The following is a 22,651-nucleotide window of genomic DNA, read 5'->3' on the forward strand; positions in this document are numbered from 1 at the left end:
TCTAGGGATAGGGACTCCACCACCCCACTGGGAAGCCCTTTCCAATACCTGACAGCCCTTTCCATGAGGAAATTCTTACTGATGTTCAATCAACCTGAACCACCCCTCACAGAACTTGAGGCTGTTTCCTCTTGTCCCATCTCTTGCTCCCTGGGAGCTGCACTGTCCTGTCAGGGAGTTGTGGAGAGGCAGAAGGTCCCCCAGAGCCTCCTTTCCTCCAGGCTGAGCCCCTCAGCTCCTTGTGCTCCAGACCCTTCCCTACCTTAGACGTACTTCAGCCCCTCAGTAGCCTCCTTGCCATGAGAGGCCTAGAGCTGGACACAGCACTCGAGGGTTTCCTCAACAAACTCCAGTTTCCTCAGCAATGGAAACTGGAAAACCAAACAAATCACCCCTCCAGCTCTTCACCTCCTGGACCATCCCCAGCTCCTAAGAACACATGGGCAGAAAACCTGGGATGCTCTGCCACAGGGATTTCCTTGCTGGGAGGAATCAGTGCCACACTCCTACATGTCAGGTTGGCTTTATTCTATCATAACTTGTGCATTCCTACTCATGACGGGAGGTTTGGGAACTTGGATACATGAGACAAATGAGAAGATTTTCTTTCCAAAGAAAACAGGAATAAAAATAAAGAGAAATCTACACCAGGCCCGACAGCAGCCCCTGGGGGACACAGCAACCTGGGCACAGCAAGGATGAGCCAAGGACAGAGCACAGGTATTGGCCTTTTGTCTGGAAAGCAGGAGGTGGGGAGAGGCAAATGCCCAAACCCAGCTGGGTGGTGACAGGGACAGTGCCCAGTGCCAGGGAAGGGACGTTGGAGTGTTCCCAGCAGCTGCCCACACGCTCTCCTGCGGCCAATGCAATGCTGGAATCTTCCACGGCCTCACCAGCTCTGCTCTGCTCAGCCACACATTCTGGGTGTGCACAGACACAGATACAGCCACCTGCACCATGCCCTGCAGATCCCACTCTGACTGGAAGCCCACACCCCTCTCTGGCAGCCCCCCTTCCCATGGCATTCCTGGGGAGCAGCCCCCACTCTGGGGCTGGGCACACACACAGCCACAGGAGGCTCTGTGGATCACTGAACTCTGATGAAGTGGCAGGAAGAGCCTCCCCCTGCCACTTCCTCCCAAACAGCACATATTTAAAAACCAAAAATCCTACTGGAGAGTCCTGGAAGCAATTTGAAGTGTGAAACCTCAAGGCTGCTGACAGAGACCGAGGTGGAGCCAGGTCACGGAGACCTCTGGAAGGAGAGGTGGCTATGGAGCTGGGAAGGAGGCAGGTGTTCCATGAGGTGGGCTGTGAGGGGTCCAGGCTGGACCCAGATCCCATAGGGAGAGTCCTGGCGCAGTGCCAGCCCCCGGGTGCAGCACCAGTTCCGAGGGAGAGCGGCTGGAGCTGCCTCAGTCCAGCCCCAGGTCTGAGTCGGAGGACGAGCGCTCGTCGGCCATGTTGCGGATGGCGTTCTCCATGGGCGCCAGGTTGCCGCTCGGAGTGATGCCCATGGGCTGGATCACCTTCTCCCTGCAGCCAGGAGCAGAGGGGAGAGGTAAGGCAGAGCTGCAGCACAGCATGGGAACAAACCAGGAATATGGCAGCAAGGTGGGGCTTGTGGAAATGGCCTGGAACACCACTGGCACCACTAAAGATCACTTCTGAGAAATGGGGACAGTGCCAGCCCTAAAACTTCCAGCATGGCAACACAACAGCCTGGAAGCATAATCCTATTCTCTGGAATAGGCTCCTTTCTAGAGTTCCGTTTTGTGTAGTTCAGGATTCCCAAAGGAGAACTAACACTGGTGTCCATGTTCCTTTCCCTCCAACATAGGATGGACTTCCCTCCTACTCCTGAAAGCCTGAACTTAGCTGGGCTCCTGTGGGTCAGAGATAACTGGAGAAAACACTCCAACAGGGAAGGAGGCTGGTGGCACTGGCTGCCAACTATCCTTACTGTCTGTCCCCAAAATGCTGCTTCCCCTGAGCTGCATTGCCATGACAGAGGCTGCGGTCCTTCCCAAGCACCTGGACAAACCTCGAGCGCAGCAGGTGCTTGGGAACAGTGCAGGCACAGCGAGGAATCCCACAGTGTCCCATCATGCCAAAGCTGGAGGAGCTGGCAGTGCTTCCCTTGCATGTCTTGGAGCCATGCTGAGGGAAGAGTCTCCCCACATATCCCCTGCCACTCCTGCTGCTAGATCCCTCCAGGCCTTCGGAACACAGCCAAAGGAAGGTTTGTGACAGATGTACCCCCGACACACACACGTCCCAGTACCTGGACAACTTGTCAAACATGTTGACCAATTTCATGGCTTCGTGCTCCTTCTGCTCCTCCGTCATCCCTTCCATGGGGTTGGGCAGCTTCTCCTCCACACGTCCCGTCACAGGGTTGATGCTGCACAGAGAGCAGTGAGGCCAGGGTTCAGGAGGGGACAGCAGGTGACAAAGGGCTGTTTGCAATCCTTCTGAGCCTCATGGAGCAGAGGAATGGCACAGCAGGACTGGCTGTCACCACTGCTCGTGCCCTGAGCCCCAAGTGCCATCACAGTGCTACTTGGGATTCTGAACTACATCCTTACAAACACCTCCCTTTCCTCTAACATCCCCTCCTGCCAATGCCACATGGAAATGAGGTACAGGAGGCCAGGTGACATTTCCTCCATCTCCTCGAGGCAGGAGACAAAAGCCAATGGAGAAAATCCCAACAAACCCAACCTGCAGGGACACTGAACAGGTGTGGGTGATGCATGAGTGGGCACAGGCCTGGATCCCCCACCCTCAAGATACCACCCACTGCAGGGGAAAGGGAAAGAGCGGGAAGGGAAAGGGAAAGAGCGGGAAGGGAAAGGGAAAGAGCGGGAAGGGAAAGGGAAAGAGCGGGAAGGGAAAGGGAAAGAGCGGGAAGGGAAAGGGAAAGAGCGGGAAGGGAAAGGGAAAGAGCGGGAAGGGAAAGGGAAAGAGCGGGAAGGGAAAGGGAAAGAGCGGGAAGGGAAAGGGAAAGAGCGGGAAGGGAAAGGGAAAGAGCGGGAAGGGAAAGGGAAAGAGCGGGAAGGGAAAGGGAAAGAGCGGGAAGGGAAAGGGAAAGAGCGGGAAGGGAAAGGGAAAGAGCGGGAAGGGAAAGGGAAAGAGCGGGAAGGGAAAGGGAAAGAGCGGGAAGGGAAAGGGAAAGAGCGGGAAGGGAAAGGGAAAGAGCAGGACCAAGAACCAGCTCGGTGTAGCAACACTGAGCTCTGGAGAGGGGTAGGAAAAACAGGCACTTCACCCATGCTTCACATGGATGAGCAGAACAGGGAGATGGCAGCAGGTGCATGAAGAGAGATAAAGCAGGAGAGGAAGAAGGAAATCTCTAGAGGAAGAGTGGATCTCTTTACTTGGGCTTTGCCTCTTTGTACTCCTCCGTGTCCGTGTCTTCATCCTCCGAGTACTCTCCCTCTTCCCGGCCGCCAGCCATGAGGCCCCGTGCTGCCAGCAGCCCCGCGGCATTCCCATAGCCCGTGTACTTCACAAACCGGGACACTGCCGGGAGAAGAGACAGAGACCACCCCTGTATTCCACTCCTGTGTTCCCACCAGCCCCAGCAGCACGGTTTTGCCATGTCTCCAGGCCATGGAGGCGCTGACAGGGAGCAAGGCCTGTGAGTGGGAGTTGAATGTGGGCCAGGTTGTGTGCAGGGGTGTCCTCCAGCACAGTCTGTCCCTCACCCTGGCCTGAGGGACACCACCTCCTTCCACAGAGCTGCTGGAGCTCTCCCCTTTTCCCCACTCAGCAGGGCTGTGCCAAGGGAAGGCAGCAGCCCTGCAGAGGGTCCCCATCTCAGCATCTCGCTATGGAAGTCCCCAGGACTCACCGCTCTCCTTGCAGAGCACGAAGAGGAACTCTGCGGCACAGTGCTTGACATCGGTGTCAATGTGTGTCATGAGCCTCACCAGCTTGTTCCGCAGGGAATTCCCCACCTCCGGCCGGTTCCGCACGTCCCGCAGCGGCGGCAGCACCTGAGGGGCCACAGCGAGGGTGACAGGTCCCTGTGGCTACCAAAGCCACCCACAGCAGAGGTGTCTGGGGGGTGGCCACAAGCAGGGCTCTGCTCGCCTCCCCTCAGAGCAGCTCCCCTGAACATGGCGCTGAGCATACCCTGGCCTTCAGGAACTTCCTGGTCTGCCGGTGGACTCGGGCACTCTCCGTCAGCAGATTCAGCACAGGGGTCAAGCTCTCCTTCAGCTTGTGGCCCTGCAGGAACATCCCCAGAAGGAGCAGCATATCAGTCATGCTGAGCTCAGCCTGTCTGGCTCATGCTGGAGAACACGAGCACAGACCATCAGGGAGATGGATGGACACGGAGCTTCCCAACCTCTGCCACAGGCATTCAGTGCCCCCTCTTCCTCCCCACACCACTTGTTGTGGCACAGGCAGTGCCAGAAATATTTGGGCAGGGCATCCAGGGCAGAGAAGTGCAGTGGTAAAATCTGGAGGCCCTTTGGAACAACTCCAGAGGCTGAAAACTGTAGTCAGCTTAAAAATAACGTGAACTCAGGTTTCCAGAACTGCCCACTGCATCATTGCTGAGTGAAACAGGGCTGATTTGTCAGTCACACAGTTAATTATTGGCTAATCATCCACTGTTCCACCAATCTCACTGCCTGCAGCCCTCAAAGCAATGACAGTCACCTTCCCAATTCAGGGATGTTGGTTTAGTCCCACCAACCATAGCTCTGCCAAAAGCTGTCCCTCCTACAAAGGGCTAACTTCAAACCAAGTGTGCTGCTCCCACCAGGCTCTTCCAGGCTGAGGGAAAGGTGCCCTGGACCTGTGGGCAGAAGGAGCCCCACTGCTCACCCTGTCCAGGCGCCGCTCCAGGAAGTCCAGGAGGATGCTGACCGCATCCATATTGACACCCATGTACTCCAGTGAGCCCGGCCGCACTTTGGGAGTCAGGAGCACATCCAGACATTTCAGGGGCAGGTTGCCCAGCAAGTTGACTGTGTGGCTGCGCATGTGAAAGAGAAGAGAAGTGAACATACAGTGATGGAGCTTTGCTCACAGAAGTCCTTCAGCTCTACAGAAATGAAGGCCTGTCATTAACTTGCAGAAATGTGAGGACCCTGTGATCCAAGTTTTCCTGGAGTATCTCAAGCTCCTCACACCACTGAAAGGGGATAACTTAAGATGCTTTTTGGGTAGCTAACTATATGCTGAGAGTCCAAAGATACATCAGTGACATCTGAGAACACACAGATCTTGACACAGTGCCAAGCAGGACCAATCTGGGTAGTCCAAGGTCTGTCTCTGGCATGTTCCATGTGTCACTCCTAATCCTGATGTTCCACACCAGCACTGCTTGGGATCCCCCCAGCTATGTATTCTTGGGGACAGGGTAGTGTCACTTGCTCCAAGCTGAAACCCCTGCACCAATAATGCTTGGGAACATGACACAGCCAATTTCTCAGCATGGCTTAAGAGTAATTAAGGCCACTTCATGGACGTTTTAAAGCAGCTTCTTCTCTGGCCAGTTGCCCACTGAGGTGGATGTCACCATTGGGACAGCCTGACACAGAACACGGAACAAGATCTCAGGGGTTAGGAGGCCACGGCACTCCCACATGACATTCCCAGGGCAGGAAAGGCTGTTTCTGACTTCCAGCAGCACGAGGGATCCCCAGGCTAAACCCAAAAGCTGCTGGTCAGCAGGGTCCCTTCCCAATCACCCAGGGAGAGGCAGGATGTGCCTGGGGGAGCTGGTGAAGCTCCAGGTGAAGCTCTTCCCAACACAGACCTGTGGAACTCCTCGGTGCGGTCCTCGCCATCGGCGGAGATCATGAGGCAGTGGCGCAGGAGGGCACCCAAGTGCCTGTACAAAGCAGCATCTTCCTGGCCCCAGCATGGAGAAAGGAACACCTCAGTCAGCAAAGGGCATCCCACACACCCTAGAGCCTGCAGCCCACTCCCCCCTCCAGCAGCCTGATCGTGGACTGCAGGGCACTCCAGGGAAAGCAGACTCTCAATTCTCCATTTGGGAATGCTAAAAGCACAGGCAAAGTAAGGGGTAATACTGCACTGGACAGAGGCAGTGCCCTAAGGACACGTGAGTCCCTCACCACCCTGAGGGTGCACAAGGACCAGTCTGGGACACGAGAAAATACAAGGGAGGAGAAAACCTGCAAGCCAGAGCCCAGAGACACATGAATGCCACAGGCCCAAGGAGCTCACCTCGTCCACCTCCCTCTTGCTGGAATCAAAGGTGATGTTGAAGAGCACTTTGAGGATCTCCATGGCTCGCTCCGTCTCCTGCCGAGGCAAAGGTGGGAGCAGTCCCTCCTCGGTGGCGACTTCGTAGGGGTCCAACCACTTGACCCCGAGGGTCAGTTCCAGGGTGTCTGTCATGAGGCTGATTCCCCGGAGCTCCTGGGCGAGCTGCTGCCGGATGTCCACCCTGAGGGCCGTCAGCAGGAACAGCAGGCGCAGGTCGAAGAACTTGATGTCGTGAGGAAGACTCCGCTCGTTGTAGAGCTTGATGCGCCGTGCCAGCCCCACCACCAGCTGCCCCTGTGCCGTCAGCTCCTGCGCCATGGCGCTGCTGAACACGATGTTGCACAGGCATTTCAGGGATTCCAGGATTACATCCAAGTCTGGCACCTCCCGGATGAGCTCCTCGGAGTAATCGATGCCAGCATGCCTGGAGAGGGTCTTCAGACCCTCCTTGGTGGTGAAGGGGTCGAGGCAGTGCTTGTCCCGGGACAGGATGCGGATGCTCTCCAGGCAGGTGACCTGGCAGGATGGCTGCAGTTCCCTCTCCAAGAACTTGATCAGCAGCTGGGCCATTTTCTGTGCAGTTGGAAACAAGCAATGCCTTGGATACTGACACTTCCCAGTGCTCCCTACAGCCCTGGCATGCTCTGCCCTGGACAACAGCAGTGTCACCTGGGCCTGCTCAGGTGTGCACTCAGGAAGTGCCTAGCTCTGGCATTGATCCTGACCAGTCTGGGCAAGAACAACCAGGAAAAAATGTTTTGCAGAGGCTGTTGAGTGCAAAGGGAGAACACAAACAGGGCACTGTTGTAGCTCTGCCCTGGTGAGGGTGGCTCAGGCTGACAGGGCCGACCCTGCCCACTGCACAAGGGAGGGACACGGGACCCAAGGGATGTGAGGAGAGCACCTGATGCCTTGGGAAAAGAGGTGAAGAGACCTCAGGAGATTAAAATAAGCAGCATCTCCTTAATTTCAGTGCTGTTTGGAGACCTACTGGCCCAGATCTTCCATGGGTACAGACTGGCAGAGCCCCACTAACACAATTCACGGGAGCTGCAAAGCTCATGGGGAACAATGAGTCACGGAGCAGCACAAGAACACAGGTAAGGCCTCACAGACGCAGGCAGCTCAGGCTGAACCACATGTGGCAGCACTTCACATCACACCAGTAACCCACACACACTGCTGGGGGAGCCCACCAGACCTCAAACACAACACAGCTCAGAGCATGGCTCTTTCTGTGGTGTTACAAGAGTGAAAGAACCCAAGAAATGAGGTTATTAACTGGCTTAACAGCCCCATTGGTTACACTTCAAAATAATCAGAGAATCATTAAGGTTGGAATCATTAATCATAATCATCCAGGTTGGAAAAGACCTCCAAGACCATCAAGCCCAACCTGTGACCAATCAGCACCTTCACAACCAGACCAGAGCATGGAACAGTCATTCCCTGAATACCTCCAGAGATGGATGATGGCTACATCACCTCCCTGGGCAGCCTCTTCCAAAGCCTGACCACCCTTTCCATGAAGAAATTCCTCCTGATATCCCACCTGACTCTCCCCTGGTGAAATGAAACTGCTGAGGGAAGGAATGAAGAAAAACTGAACTTCAGTCCTTAACGTGAGGCTCATTGTGTGCCCCACACTCACATCCTGGGGAAGTTATGAAGTACAGCTGTTCTTCTTCCTCACAGGGAGACAAGGTTTCAGATACAGTCCCAGCAACCAAAGCCTCAGGCTGGCTCAGGGGAAAGGGATCTCAGAGAGTGTGTGCCTGAAGCTGAACCACCTGAACAGCCAAGCACCAGGAAGTAGTAGTGATGTTCATCTCATATTTCATGGCAGACACCCCAAAAGTGGGACACTGTGCCTGAAGCCACATCCTGTGTGACTGTCCCAGCTCACACAGCAGGTCAGTGCAAGGCAAAGAGCACAGATCTCATCAGATGCAGTCACACATTTCAGGCTGTGCCTGGAACACTCCATGTGGCAGCAGCTGGCCCTGGCACAGCCAAAGGAGGTCCTGCTCTCCACCCAGGTCACCTGGCCTGCACTTGCTATGCTAACACAGGCATTGGCACCATTCACCAGTGAGCTGACCACAGAACTGAGCCAGCTGGAAAACAACCCAGGGAAAACAGTCATTTTGATGGCAGAACAGCCAGGCTGGGGCCTGCCCTGTCACAAAGTGCTGCAGGAGCAGGAATGAGCAGGCAGAGTGTCCTTCTCTCCAAGTGCCAGATTATACCAGCTCAAAGGATTTGCTAATACACAGCTCCTGGCAAATCCCACTGCTGGCTCCCAGGGGAGCCCCTCACCCTCCCCCAGAGCCAGCACTGCTGTGATCCCTGTCCAGAGGCACCAGAGATCACATCCATGGCTGGGACTAAATGGATCATGGAACCATTGCTAGTGTCAGAAGGATGCTGACCTTTATCCAAAACAACCAACTACTGATGGAAAAAAACAGAGCCAGACACTCCAAGCACACAACTCCCTAACCAAGTTAATGGAAAACTCTCAGTTCTCCTCCTGTGGGAGCTGCTTGCCAAGCCCAGTTGGACATGAGCACAGAGCAGCAGATTCACACACTGACCACAGGAGGAAAGCAAGCAGCATGTGCCTACCTTCCTCTCTTCCCGCTCCTCATCCTCAAAGATGAAGCACTGAGATTTCTGTGGGAACAACAAAATCAATCAGAAAGAGGAATAGGTTAAAACTCCATGGGGCCAGAGAAGAGCCATTCAGCTGGAAAGCAGCAGGTCCAAAACATGCTGCAACAGCAAACACACCATCTCCTGACAGTCCCCCCCACATCATGGGCATCACCCCTGGATCCACAGCACCAGTGCAATGCCACAGGCCAGCTGACAGATGGATTTAGTTTAAATACTGCAGCAGCACAGTGGGTATTCATCCCAATCCCAATATCCTATAAGAGCCGGTAATTCCCCTGCTCAGTGATACCACAGAGCTGTGCCTGCACGTCCTCCCCTTGATATTTATTATTCCTTTTCCTGCCCCAAAGAAGTCCTGTCTCCTTGGTACATGGGAATGGATCCTTCTGGTTACCCAGGCTGTTCTTTAAACACAAGGGACTTGATGTCCACGCTCCATCCTGTCCCTATGCTAACAAACACTCCTGATCTCCATTCATTGCATTTCTCTTGCTATTTTGTTTGTTCTTCACTGCCAGTCTCCTTCCTGACCAAACCTGCTCCCATGGAACTGGAGATCACAGATGCCTGGGGAGAAGCAGCACCTCCCAGTCATTGAGGCAATCCTTGTTCATACCAAGAGAGCATTTGATGCCAGCTTGGAGAACAAAAACATTTAAAATCCATGAAACACTGATTATGTGTGTGCAGTTACCAAGAGCCCAGGGTTGTGTCCAGCCTGGAAGCAGAGATGGACACAGCACCTGGAGCAGCCCCAGGTGTGGGGGCAGGACAGGTGTACTCCAGCCAGGCTGTGTGGGAGCTGATGGTTCAGTCCTGGCACCGCTGTGTTCCACAAGCAGGCTGCTTGATCTTCCCTCAGCACATCCTCTTGTCAGGCTGTAATCCCATTTGGGGATACTTTGGCCACACCTGGGGTTTTGCTTTAGCTGTAATATATTCCCCGCAAGCAAAAACTGCGTGCAAAACAGTGAATTAAAACAAATCCACAGGAAAAGCATACAGAACCATCAGCCTTGCAGCACAAGCAATGCCAGACCATGCCAGGTTTATCTGCAGTTTCATAATCCTCTTTGACTGCTCCATTTCCTCCAGACGGGCCAGCAAACCCTGCGCTTGCAGTTCCCTAGGCTTGATACCCAGGAAGGACCCTGGGGGAATCCAACAGGAAATATCTTGTTTTGGGGGCACACAGATACTGTTTGCACCCCGAGGATGCTGGTGCTGCACCTGCTGCTAGTGCTGTTAATCCTCAGTGCTGTCCTTAACAGACACCTGCTCCTTCTTGGCCAATATCTCCCCATTCCAAATCTGACTGTCAGGAATAGTTCCACACTCTCTCTCTCTCTCGCACACACTCTTGCAAAATATTCCTCAGGTTTTCCCTCCTGGCTTCCACCTACTCCAGCCTGGTGCAGAGTGAGTCAGAGTAATCCACAGGGCCAGCCCCTCTCAGGGGAAACCTCCAAAGGAAATTTCCCTGACAACCAGAGTCTGTTTCAAACAGGATTTCAGAGAGCCATAGAATATCCTGAGCTGGAAGGAACCCACACAGTCCATGCAGTCCAGCTCCTGGCTCTGTGCAGACACCACTACAATCCCACCCTATGCCTGAGAGTACTGTCCAAACACTCCTGGAGCTCTGGCAGCCTTGGGGCTGTGCCCACTCCCTGGGGAGCCTGGTCAGTGCCCAACCACCCTCTGGGGGAAAGATCCTTTTCCTGATATCCAACCTACACCTCTCCAGCTGTTCCCTTGGGTCCTGTCACTGGTCAGAGAGCAGAGATTGGAGCTGCCCCTCAGGAGGAAGCTGTAAAAGGCTGAGATCTCCCTTCAGTCTCCTTTCTCCAAGCAGAGATTTACCACCATGGATAATCCTTTCCTACTTTAAGGCTAGAAATGCTCCCATCTCTGCTTCCAGATCATTGGGGTTTGATATTCTACATTCATTATTTACTGCCTTCAGAGCCATGCCCATAGGAGATCCCAGCAGTCACCTCCAACCATCTTTTGACTTGCAAATCCCAACATCCTTTCACCTGCAGCTCCTCCCTGGGTTCTCTCAGCACCTCCAAAACTGTCTTAACAAAAAAGCTCCTCCTACTCAGTCCTCACCCTGACTCTTGTTTCCCAGCCAGGCTTTCTTGGGATCTGGATAACAATTTTTTAGGAGTCCCTGAGCTGAGGGAAGCATTGATGCTCACTCACCTCTTGGTTGTAGACCTGGAGCACCTTGAGAACGGTGTCCTGCTCCCCGCTTTCCAGCGTGGATACCACAGCCTGGAGCTCCATTATCCCAACAGCTCAGCTACAGCACAGCCCAGAGGAAGGGGAATGAGGGGATTTCCAGGGTGATGGAAAAGCAGCTCGACACACAGACCTCTGAGAGGGACAGAGAAAGGGGTGGAGAGAGCAAGGAGGGAAAAAAACACAAAAAAAAAAAAATCCCAAGTGATATTGCTCACACTGCTGCATCCATAAAAGTGGAGCAGATGGATAACCCAAGCAAAGCCAGTAGCCAGCTTCCTCTCTCTTGCTAATCCTCTTCTTCCTCGCTTTGCTTTTCAATGTTTAATATATGCCCTCCCAGGAAAGCACTCAGGGAAAACCTTCCCCCCACCAGCTGGGGATTAACGTGGAGCAGATAACAGCAGCTCCCTGAAATAGCTCCCTGCCTCCTCCTCCTCCTCCCCGCCTGCCCTGATTTCTGCTGCCGCACAGGGGGGAAAATAACAAATAAAGCCAGAAACATTCCCGCGGAGTGACAAGGGATGGAGCGGCGAGGCAGCCGGGCGGGAGAGCATCCTCCGGCTGCAGGCGGAGCTACCTTGGCAGGTGCTGGGAAGCAGACCGGGGAGGGTTTGGTGGCGGCTTGGATGATGGCCGGTCCCTGCAGGCGCGGCCAAAAGGCGCGTCCGGAGCCCCCGGGAGAGGATGTCCCTGCCGACACTGCCAGCCAGCAGATGCGCAGCTCCGCGGGATTATTTTGGACATGGCACCGGTTTAGCGGCTCACGGTGCTGGGACGTGGCTCGCAGTGTGGGGGAAATCCAGCAGATTTGGGCTCGGACATGTGTTCGGCTTCCGTGTTGCCATGAGGATGGGGCTGAGCTGGTCACACCAAGCTCAACAAATCGCGATCCCAACCCCAGGGCCCCCGGGGTTTGGGAATCACAGGGGCTGTCCCCTCCTGCCCACGCAGCCCCAGAGGGGCTTTTCGAGGGGACCAAAAGAGGCAGATCCTGCATTTTGGAAGGCAGAAAGCCGCGGAGACAGAGGCTGGGCTTGCCCGGGGCAGGGACACAGCATCCCCGTGCGCAGGGGCTGGGATGCAGGGGATCCACCTCTGCTTCTGGGGGATGACATGAACCAATGGACCATTGGGCATATCCCCATTTCCATACTCCTACTGCTTCCTCACACTGCCACCTCCTTCCTCCACCATCTGGGTAGATTCCAAACCCCCTTTTTTGTCCCCATAACCCTGTTTATGTCCCTAAACCCCTACTTTCCCCCCCAAACATCTATTTTCGTCTCAAGCCCCTATTTTTTCCCCCAAACCTTTTTATCCCAAGCCTCTATTTTCCCCCCAAACCTCTACTTTCCACCCCTAATTATTTCCCCAAAGCTTCTTTTCGTCCCTAGCCCCCTATTCTTGTCCCCAGAGCACCATTTTTATCCCAAATCCCCCCGTTTTTTGTCACCAAGCCGCTGTTCTCCCCCTCAGCCCCCTGTCCCTCCCCCGTGCCCGGCAGGGCGCTGGCCGTACCTGCGGCCCGGGATCCCTCGGGGGGCAGTTCCAGCCCTTCCGCCCCGGCCCGGGCGAGCGGCCCGAGGGTCCCGGTGCCGGGGGGAAGGAGGAGGAGGAGAAGGAGGAAGAGCGGGCGGACATTTCGTGGCGGCTCCGCCCGGCGGGGCGGGACGGGCCGGGGCAGCCATGGCGGAGCGGGGCCGAGGTGAGGGGACAAGGGACAGGGACAGGTTTGGGGGGCAGAAGGGGCTGGAGCGGGTCAGAGGGAGGAGGAACTCCTGATCCCACTGAACCCCATGGCGCCTCTTGCAGTGCCCCGATTTCTCCTCTACAGCCCGGGAATAGCCCCCCCCCCATAAACCCTAATTGCCTACCTGGGCCCCTTTTGGATCCTGGGCTCCCTCCCCAAAACCCTTAATTGTCCCCTTGAACCCCTAAGTGCCCTTTTGAGTCCCCAGCTTCCCCCATAGCCCCTAATTGCCCCGGCACCCCCGATCCCACCCCTGGACCTCACCTGCCCCACAATGCAGGGCAATGCCGAGAGACCCCAACACGGCCCAGGGGCAAAGGGCCCCGGATTCGCCGGGTTTCACCCAAATCTCACCCCTGGATGTCACTAGCCATGGAACCCCCACAGCTGCTGCTGGGCCATGGTGGCAATTGAGGGTGCAAGTCTGGGTTCTCACCCTGGCACGTTTGGGAGAAGTCTGTGGTGTTTTGGTCACATTTTTGGAGGGTTCCACAGCGCAAACCATGCGAGGAGGGGCTGTATCAGGAACAGAGCCATGCTGGGGCAGGGATGATGTGTGCTCCTTGTTCTTCTTCCCAGGGCAGAGTCCGAGCGCCATGGAGGACCTGCTGGATGTGGAGAACAAGCGGATGGCCGACAGCCTGGCCAGCAAGGTCACCAGGCTGAAGTCGGTGAGTGCCGAGGTCACAGCAGGTGTTGAGCTGAAGGACAGGCTCTGATTACCTGGGAGTCCTGCAGGGGATCACAGAACCATGGAAAGGTTTGGGCTGGAAAGGACCTTAAGGCTCATAGTCCCACCCCTTCCCACAGGCAGGGGCACCTTACACTAGACCAGGTTGCTCTAAGCCCTGCCCAACCTGAACACAGGGGTGCTGCAACGCTCACCTCCTCAGGGAAATATTCATGACAAAAAGGCAGGTAGATGAATTTTGGAAAATACCTGTGTCTCTGTGTAGCTGTTCTTAAAGCTGGGTCACTCCTATTAACATCAAACAGTTTGATTTAAGCTCTAAATTATTATTATTAGAAGTTTAGTACAAACCTTGAAAGAAGGTAACGACTCACTGTTGCCACCTTATTGCAGGGGTTCCATATGTTATCTCCTTATCACAAAAGTTTCACACTTTCTTGGTGTTTCTCATGGGCATCTCCTCAGAGCACTGACTCATGCTTCTTCTCAAAGTAACCCACTAACACCCATTTCCCATCTCACCCAGCCACCCCACTCTTTTATAGCACTCTTCTTCTCATTGCTTACAGCTGTGGCCTGTTAAAGTCAGGCCTGTTCCTAATCTTTGATAATTGGCCCAGCTGCAACTCCTTAGGGCTAAGATTACTTTCTACACTATCTTTATTTTCTTATATTCTATCCCCCTACAGTTTGCTCCTATTAACATCAAACAATTTGATTTAGAGCTGTAAGCTCTAAATTATTAGTAAAAGTTTAGTACAAACCATGAAAGAAGGTGATGACTCACTGTGTAAAAGGGCAGGTTGAATTCCTGCCATTGTGTCCCAGGGTTTAAACTCCCCTCTCTAGCTGACAGTTTTAGACAGCCAGACTTTATTTTCAGAGCTGGAAAACTTCACCTGCCTCACAGGGAAATTCCATTTTCCCTATTCCTGCACCAGACAAGCGCCTGTGTGTCTGTTGGAGCTGGGAAAGCAGCAGCTTGTTTAAATAATTTGCATTTCGGATTTTAGACGTTCTCTGGACGTTAAAAGCTCATTAATGCCCATTTCCTGCCTTGCCCTGCAGCTGGCTCTGGATATTGACAAGGATGCTGAGGAACAGAACCGCTACCTGGATGGCATGGTAAGGACCTGGGAGACAGGACACGGGGCTTTCTGTTCAAATCAGGGAACTGGGATGAGAGGGGGGACAGCAAAAGCCCTTAAGGGAGAAGCCCTAAATCAGCACTGGGATTGTTGGGGTGTCCCGTGCAGGGCTTAGAGCTGGCTCATCCCTGTGAGTCCTTCTGTGCAAATCAGGGAACTGGGATGAGAGGTGGGACAGCAAAAGCCCTTAAGGGAGAAGCCCTAAATCAGCACCAGGATTGTTGCGCTGTCCGTGCAGGGCTTAGAGCTGGATTGGCTCATCCCTGTGAGTCCCTCAGGACTCGGAATGTTCCCTTGGGAAACTTGGGAAGTTTCATAATTCTGCAAGGCCTCCAAGGTGTCCTTTTCCGCCAGGACTCGGATTTCCTGAGTGTGACAGGGCTGCTGACGGGCAGCGTGAAGCGCTTCTCGGGCATGGCGCGCTCCGGCCGCGACAACCGCCGGCTGCTCCTGGCCGTGTCCGTGGCCCTCGTCCTCATCTTCTTCATCCTCTACTACCTGGTGTCCCGGGCAGGGACCTGAGCCCAGCCTGGGACGTGTCACAGGCCAGATCCCATCTGCCCACACGTTTTCCAGAGGAGCCTCCAGCCACACCTCTACCTTCCCAGTGATTTTCCTCCCTCATCACTCTGGCTGGGCCCAGACAGCTCTTCCAAAACAAGTTTGGCTCCAAAGGGATCTTCGTGTCTAACGGGATTTTGGGGTCATGGCTCTGGCTGTGACCTCCTGCCTTGTCACATCCCGTGGGCTGTTTTTAAGGGCCACTTCCACATCACTTCCTTCAACAAAAACCAGGAACTAACAAATCCAGGGACTTGTGGATACTCCATACATAACCCAGCTGAGCTCTGCAAGTTGTAGGATTTAGGATGCTGACTTATGGGATTTGGGAGTACCAGTGTGTGACTGACATTCCATGTGGCCACTCTCCATTTCCCTGGGCTGAAAGGAAACCTGTGCTGTGCTGGTTTTTGGTAGAATTGGCAATGGATCTGGGCCTGGATGCTCTCAGATTGTGGCAGGGAAGAGATGCAGGGGAGCAGGACTTCGATTAAATCCGGGCTTGGTTTTCTTTATCATCCTTGTGGGCAAACTGGGCTGGACCCTGTGGGAAGGGAGGGCCACAGTCCATAACGGCATGGATTTGCACTTGTGTGGAACCTTCCAGAACCTTACCACACGTGCAAATTTAGTTACTAGATCAGGGTAAAGAAATCCAGTGGCAGAAGGTCCGGTTAATTGTGGTTACTGTGCCACCCTGGTTTTAGAGCACTTTGTGGAGATGTAGTGCCAATAAAGCAGAGGCTGAGGTGAGGTGGAATTCCCCTCTCAGTGCTGTCAGGAGTCGGGGGAAGCAAGGAAGGATTTGCTGATTTGTTTATGCATTTACAAGGTACAAAAGGAATCCCTGCCTTGCTTATTTCCTTCTCTCTTCCTATAACAGCCAGGGCTCAGCCATTCCTCCTCCTCTGATTTAGACTCTCCAGCAAACCCTCTTCATGGATGGATGGCTGAGTGTTCCTTTGCTTTCTCCCTGTTCCCACTGGGAATTCCTTTGCCCTTGGGCTGACTTGGGTCCACAGCTATGAAGGGAATGTCGTCCCATGTACCAAACTACTCACAAAACACACCCTGGCTGGATTAGGTGTGCTCTTTTCTATGTTTGGGAAAAAAACATGCAGGAAAGGCAAGGAGCAAGGACGCAGCAGGAACTTCCTCTGGCTCTTCCTGCTTTCCTGGTGCAACGTGGCAGCTCTGGGCTCTTTCCTTTGGGAAGAATCGATGGCCTGCGATTCCTGGAGCAGGTGACTCCCGACTAAAGGCCCCTGAAGCAGCCCGGCCCTCACCCTGGCGGGGTTTCTTTTGCCTTTTCTGCTGTAAATAAAGCTGATTTTAGACCTTTTAGCCCAGGTGTTTGTTCCTTGTGCAAGGTCGATTTCCTGGTTGTACCTGCGGCCTCACAGCCCAACTCCAGCGTCACCCAGAGCCACCCCGGGGCTGGAGCGGGACCCTCAGGTGGGGTGGGGGACTCCCGGGGACTCATAGGGACACTGGGGAGGCCTGTGGACAGATGGACAGCGGTGAAAATGGACGGTGAGAGACACGGGCCCCAGGCTGGGGAGCCAGCGGCCTCTCACCCTTCGAGGGTCTGTGTCTCCACCCATGTCTGAGTCCTCACGGCAGTCCTTGTCCCCATGGCGCGGCAGGACACGGGCCGCGCCGGCTCCGTCCCCATGGCAGCCGCCCCAGGGCCCGGTGACTGGGCCCCGCCACGTTCGGCCTCACTGTCCCGTCGCCATGGCAACGGGGTGTCGCATCGGAAGTTGTGTAAGGGACAAGCCGGAAGTGGCTGCTGGGGCGGAAGCGGCGGCGCGATGGCGGCGGCGACAGCGGGGAGCGGGGCCGGGAGCGGGGCCGCAGGCAGCCCCGAGGCCACCGGCGGCAGCACCGGGGGCGGCGGGTGGCGGCGTCCCCACGGGCCGCTCCAGCGCTACTATGGCCCGTCCACTGCCGAGGCGGCCGAGGCGCCCCCGGACCCCACCGACATCAACGGGCCCCACTTCGACCCGGAGGTGTTCATGACCAAGGTGGGCACGAAGACCCCTCCCGCGGGCACCGCCACCTTGGCGACGGCTCCGAGGGGCCCCGGGAGGTCCCCGCGGGACCACGTCACGAGAGATCTCGATGGGTGGCCCCGACTCTGGCGGGGCAGGACCGCAGCGTCCCCAGAACCTTCGGGGCCCGAGGATCCTGAGGGGATCTCAGAAAGGGCCTGTTCGAGCACTTTATGGATATGCTTCCCTGGGGACACTGATTCCGTGCGGGAATGGTGCTGAGGGGCTTGGCAGCAGCTGCATCGGGACAGTTAGCACTGCGCGGGGGGCAGCCCTGCAGGGCAGGAGAGGCTCCTGGGGAACACTTCCATATCCCGGGAGGAATCCAGGGGGGACAGTCAGGAATCTTGCGGGGCAGGAGAGGCTCCTGGGGAACACTTCCATATCCCGGGAGGAATCCACGGGGGGACAGTCAGGGATCCTGCAGGGCAGGGGAGGGTCTCAGATGTACTATGGAGGACAGTTGATCTCAGCTGGGGGGCTCCGGAGGGGGCAGTGGAGGCAGGTGTGTATCCGTTGTCCCCTCAGGTGCGCAGCGAGTGTCCCCTGGGGCAGCTCCTGGCCCGTGAGGCCGCACTGAGCCGGGAGATCCGTGCCCTGGACAGCGACATGCAGACCCTGCTCTATGAGAACTACAACAAGTTCATCTCTGCCACTGGTGAGCTATTCCCTCTGGAGCCTGCTGATGGCACCAATCGGAAACGGGGATTTGGGAGGGTCCACTCTGGAGCCTACTGATGGCAGCACTGGGAAATGGGAGTTTGGGGGTGTTCCCTCTGGCAGCACTGGTAAGCTGTCCTGGGGTGTGTGGTGGTTCACTCTGGGGACCACTGACAGCCATGGCAGTAACCAGCCTTCTCTGGGGGGTTATGGCTGTGGTGTGTTAATCCTGGGCGGGCTGGGGGGGTCCCAGGCAGCCGAGGGACCTGGCACTTGGCTCTTGTTCCCCAGACACCATCCGGAAGATGAAGGTGGATTTCCGGCACATGGAGGCAGAGATGGACGACCTGGCGGCCAACATGGCGGCCATCAGCGCCTCGAGCGCCCGTGTCAGCGCCGCGCTGCAGGACCGGCACCGCCGCGGCGCCCAGCTGGCCGGTACGGAGCGGGGCCATCCGGGGGCACATTTATTGGGGTGAATTGTGTGGGGCAGAGGGGCAGATCTGTGGGGTAGAGATCCGGCACATGGTCCCACAGCTGTGCCTCATGCTGCTCCCGCTGTGTCCCCCCCGCTGACGCCGTGTCCCTGCAGGGGTGCAGGCACTGCTGCGGAAGCTGCAGGCGCTGGTGGAGGTGCCGGGGCGGCTGCGGCGCTGGGCGGGCACAGAGCCGGCGCGGGCCCTGCGCTGCCACGCCCGTGCCAGGGCCGTGCTGCGCCACTACCGGCACCTGCCCTCCTTCCGCGCCATCGAGGACGAGAGCCACGCCATCATGGCTGAGCTGGCCCAGCGCCTCCGCACACGCCTCCGGTGCGTTCACCCAGAGCCTGCTGTGGGCAGCACTGGGAAATGCGGGTTTGGGGGGGTGCTCACTCCAGAGCCTGGTGATGACTCCTATTGCTTATTCCGTTTTCTGCCGTGCTGCTGTTAACTCTCCTGGCCACCAGGGAGGAGACACTGGACCCCAAGGAACTCACCGAGTGCGTGGAGATGCTGCTGCAGCTGGAGGAGCCGGCCGAGGAGCTGAGCGAGGAGTTCCTGAGCCAGGCGGGCGCGCGCCTCGAGGCCGAGCTGGCGGCGCTGGAGGCCGAGCTGCCCGCGGCCGACCCCTCGGGCACGGCCACCACGCCGCCGCCACCCGCCTCCGACATCCTGGACTTCGTGGACCGCGGCAGCTCAGCCTTCGTGGGCACGCTGTGCCAGCTGGCCGGCTCGTACCGCGCGCTCTTCGGCGGGGACACGGGGCGCCTGGAGCCCTTCGCCGCCGCGCTGGCCACCCGCTACTTCGCGCTGCTGGAGCGGCGGCTGGCGCTGGAGCGTGGCCTGGGCGACACGTCCCTGCTGGTGCGGGCGCTCGACCGCTTCCACCGCCGGCTGCGCGCGCTGCTGGAGCTGCTGCCCGCGGGCGCCGACGCCGCCGCCGCGCTGGTGGCCCGGGCCGCCCGCGAGCGCGTCGACCGCTACCTGCGCGCCCTGCAGACCTTCTTCCTGGGCTGCCTGGGTGACGTGCGCCAGGCGCTGGCTGCCCCTCGGCCCCCCGGCAAGGAGGGACCCGGCCTGCCCGACCTGCTGGCCACGCTGGCCGCCTCCGTGCTGGGCCAGCTCAAGGCCGTGCTGGCCTACGTGCAGCTCTTCACCGCCAGGGATGTCGCCTTCGCCAGCCTGCCCTACTTCAAGGTGAGGTAACACAGGGTGGGGTGCTTTGGAGGGACAGGATGAGAGGCCATGGGGCATTTTAGGGGTCACTGGAGCAATCTGTGGCACAGGGTAGGTTGGGGGTCATACAGGGTGGTTTGGAGCCCGTACAGGCCAGTTTTGGGGTGTGATCCGCCCCCCCATTTGTGGCACAGGGGGAGTTCTGTGTGACAGCAGTGCGTGAGGGACTGGTGGTGGCCTTCGTGCGCTGGCTGTGCCGCACCGCCCGTGGCTTCGCTGATGGCCCGGCTGAGCGGGGAGCTCCTGCTGCCCCCCCGGCCCTGCTGCTGCTCCTCGCCCGTCTCTGCTTGGACTACGAGAACTCCACCATCAGCTACATCCTCACCCTCACTGATGAGCAGTTCCCGCCCCAGGTGAGCCTCTAAATGGCCCTAAGGGGATCCTGCATGTCCCCAAGGGATTTTCAGGGGGGTTCTGTATGGCCTCAAGAGCCCCTGAAGCCCTAAGGACCTGTAAGAGCAGCAGTGATGCTGCTTCAGGCAGAATGTCCCACCTGTCCCCAATGTCCCTGTGCTCCCAGCATATCAGATGTAGACTCACAGGGAGGGCAGGCATCTCCACGTGTCCCCACGCCCCTCCTGTTGCCAGCGGTGGCAGTGCAGCAGAGGAGGTGCGGGGCTGATGCTGCCTCTGTGTCCCCAGGACTCGGGGCCGGCGGTGACGCCAGGGGCCGGCGCTGTGTGCGGAGGCGCGGGCAGCGGCGCAGCGGCTGCTGGATCACTACGTGCAGGTGCAGGGCGCGGCCGTGGCGCAGATGCTGCGCAAGAGCGTCGAGACGCGCGACTGGCTGGGCACCGTGGAGCCGCGCAACGTGCGCGCCGTCATGAAGCGCGTGGTGGAGGACATCACCGCCATCGACGTGCAGGTCGGCCGACACCCCGGCTGAGGGGTTGCCCAAGGTCCTTGTGTGTGGCCCTCTGGGGATTCTGGAAGGGTGTGGGAGGCTCGCAGAGACTTGGAAGGATGCTGAGTGGTTTGGGGGGCCCCAGGAGGGGGTTGTGGGTGCTGAGGGTGTGGTGCCACCCACAGGTGGGGCAGCTCTTCGAGGAGGGGGTGAGGCGGGCGCAGAGCAGCGATTCCAGCCGGCGGGCCTTCTCCGTCTACAGCAGCTCCCGGGCACCCGGCCGCTATGCCCCCAGCTACACCCCCAGGTCAGCCCCGCCACCCCTGGGTCACCCTGGGCTGCCTGTGTCACTGCCTGGGCCACCCAGGCACCCTTGGGCTCCCTGTCACTCCTTGAGTATCCAGTGCATGTCCCCTGTCACCCTCTTCACGATCCCAGACTGTCCCAGGCTGTCTTGACAGCCCTTAGCTGTCCCCATATCGCCAGACTGTCCTAATCACAATCCCTGTTTGTCCCAACAATCCCTGTGTTCTTACAGCTGTCCCAGAATCCCCTGGTGATCCCCATCATCCTTGTGTCCTTCACTTGTCTTGTCCCCCCATGTCCTGGAACCATCCTCACATTCCCCTGCCTTTCTGTCCCCAAAAGCATCCCTGCATCCTCTGACCCTCTCCATGGCCCCTAACAGTCCCTGTGTCCCTGTCCCCACATCCCTGGCTCTGTCAAGTCCCTGACTGTCCCTGTGTCCATGTCCTCAGTGCCCCCATGGACACCCACCTGCTCAGCAACATCCAGAAGCTTTTCTCTGAGCGCATTGACATCTTCAGCCCTGTTGAGTTCAACAAGGTGAGGTCATGGGGACACCACCATGTCCCTAAACATCCCCAGAGGTCCCAAAGTGCCCACATTCCCACTGGCACGTGCCCCTAGTGTCAGGGCTCAGGGAGTTGCTGGGAGCTGATGTCCAGGACAAGGGTGTCCCCAGTGTCCCCTGCCCTGGGACTCTGTGGGGAGGAGTGGGATCACTGTGGGATCAGTGTAGCGACCAGGCCAAGGGTGTCCATGTGCCACATGTCCCCGTGCTCAGGACTTCCCTGGGGAGAGGCAGCCAGGACAAGGGCCCAACATCCCGTGTGGACACTATTCCTGCGCCTGCGTGTCCCATCTCCCCGCTGTCCCCTGCCACAGGTGTCGGTGCTGACGGGGATCATCAAGATCAGCCTGAAGACGCTGCTGGAGTGCGTGCGGCTGCGCACACTGGGGCGCTTCGGGCTGCAGCAGGTGCAGGTGGACGGGCACTACCTGCAGCTCTACCTGTGGCGCTTCGCCTCCGACGAGCGCGTGGTGCAGGGGCTGCTGGACGAGGTGGCCGCCAGCGCCGCCCACCGCTGCCTCGACCCCGTCCCCATGGAGCACAGCGTGGTCGAGCTCATCTGCGAGCGTGGGTAGGATCAGGGACAGGGACGTGCCGCACCCGGGGCCTGTTACACTTCTGGGGACAGACCTGGGCCCTCTGAGTCCCTGCACATACGTGAGGGCACTCTGTGTGTCCTTCCAAACATGAGTGTCCTCACAAGGATGTCCTTGTCACACCATGTTGTTCAAACCCCTCTTCCCCACTGCTTCCCCAGCCCAGTGACACAGTGTCATCCCCTCACCCTGGTGACATCCCCTTGTGCCTGGAGACAGCCCCTTTGTCACTAATAAATTATGTGTGAGTTGAATTGGGTGTTGTGTCCCTGTCTGTGCCTGGGGGGTGGGAGCTGGCCCTGCACACAGTGGGGTCACACCTGCAGCTGGGCTGACAGCACAGGGACAGGGGCTGGGCACTGGGCAATGTCCCCAATGGACCCACAGCCATGAGGGTCCCAAACTTTAAAAATCAGCCTCCAAAATTCAAAATTGATTTTTAAATCAAAAGTCTCCATGGATGCTACAAAGTGCTGGGGAACCAACAGGGACTAAGATCTTCCATAGGAGATCAGAAGTTCTCCCCAGATAGGACATTCTTGCCTCAAGGAATCAGCACAAAAGAGACTCCAAA

The 22,651-nt window shown here is 57.2% G+C and overlaps 3 protein-coding genes across 4 annotated transcripts; 2 read left to right on the forward strand and 1 right to left on the reverse strand.

Annotated features, from left to right (window-relative positions):
* Positions 1-507: 507 nt before the first annotated feature.
* RIC8A (RIC8 guanine nucleotide exchange factor A) lies at positions 508-12,808 on the reverse strand. Its single transcript, XM_036384137.2, has 11 exons — positions 12,703-12,808; positions 11,143-11,316; positions 8,884-8,931; positions 6,214-6,828; positions 5,780-5,874; positions 4,843-4,993; positions 4,141-4,236; positions 3,857-4,001; positions 3,381-3,525; positions 2,285-2,404; positions 508-1,536 (listed from the first exon to the last, which is right to left on the reverse strand). The coding sequence occupies exons 2-11, from the start codon at positions 11,224-11,226 to the stop codon at positions 1,416-1,418; spliced, it is 1,620 nt and encodes a 539-aa protein (XP_036240030.1). The 5' UTR covers positions 11,227-11,316; positions 12,703-12,808; the 3' UTR covers positions 508-1,415.
* BET1L (Bet1 golgi vesicular membrane trafficking protein like) lies at positions 11,678-15,416 on the forward strand. 2 transcript variants are annotated; one of them, XM_036384140.2, is made up of 4 exons: positions 11,678-11,769; positions 13,514-13,605; positions 14,694-14,750; positions 15,128-15,416. In XM_036384140.2, exons 1-4 carry the CDS (start codon positions 11,706-11,708, stop codon positions 15,293-15,295), a joined length of 381 nt encoding a protein of 126 aa, XP_036240033.1. In that variant the 5' UTR covers positions 11,678-11,705; the 3' UTR covers positions 15,296-15,416. The 2 variants fall into 2 exon arrangements, with proteins under 2 accessions (XP_036240033.1, XP_036240032.1); XM_036384139.2 differs by lacking the exon at positions 11,678-11,769 and adding an exon at positions 12,770-12,889.
* Positions 15,417-17,136: 1,720 nt separating this feature from the next.
* On the forward strand, positions 17,137-22,331 carry LOC118687801 (vacuolar protein sorting-associated protein 51 homolog). The gene is given in 11 exon segments (XM_036384935.1): positions 17,137-17,361; positions 17,917-18,046; positions 18,340-18,486; positions 18,641-18,857; positions 18,995-19,724; positions 19,898-20,116; positions 20,406-20,429; positions 20,431-20,628; positions 20,793-20,914; positions 21,366-21,453; positions 21,796-22,331. Coding segments are annotated over 11 exon segments (2,349 nt in total). The 5' UTR covers positions 17,137-17,148; the 3' UTR covers positions 22,057-22,331.
* The last annotated feature ends 320 nt before the right edge of the window (positions 22,332-22,651 follow it).

The sequence above is a fragment of the Molothrus ater genome, chromosome 6, assembly GCF_012460135.2.
Source record: "Molothrus ater isolate BHLD 08-10-18 breed brown headed cowbird chromosome 6, BPBGC_Mater_1.1, whole genome shotgun sequence".
NCBI classification, from domain to species: domain Eukaryota; kingdom Metazoa; phylum Chordata; class Aves; order Passeriformes; family Icteridae; genus Molothrus; species Molothrus ater.

Coding starts and splice junctions, on each gene's coding strand:
- BET1L (XM_036384140.2), top strand. CDS start 11,706: ATGGAGCGGCGAGGCAGCCGGGCGGGAGAGCATCCTCCGGCTGCAGGC. Junction 11,770..13,513: donor AGGCGGAGCTACCTTGGCAG/GTGCTGGGAAGC, acceptor TCTTCTTCCCAG/GGCAGAGTCCGAGCGCCATG. Junction 13,606..14,693: donor AGGTCACCAGGCTGAAGTCG/GTGAGTGCCGAG, acceptor CTTGCCCTGCAG/CTGGCTCTGGATATTGACAA.
- RIC8A (XM_036384137.2), bottom strand. CDS start 11,226: ATGGAGCTCCAGGCTGTGGTATCCACGCTGGAAAGCGGGGAGCAGGAC. Junction 4,237..4,842: donor TGGAGCGGCGCCTGGACAGG/GTGAGCAGTGGG, acceptor ATGTTCCTGCAG/GGCCACAAGCTGAAGGAGAG. Junction 1,537..2,284: donor ATGTTTGACAAGTTGTCCAG/GTACTGGGACGT, acceptor TCCTGGCTGCAG/GGAGAAGGTGATCCAGCCCA.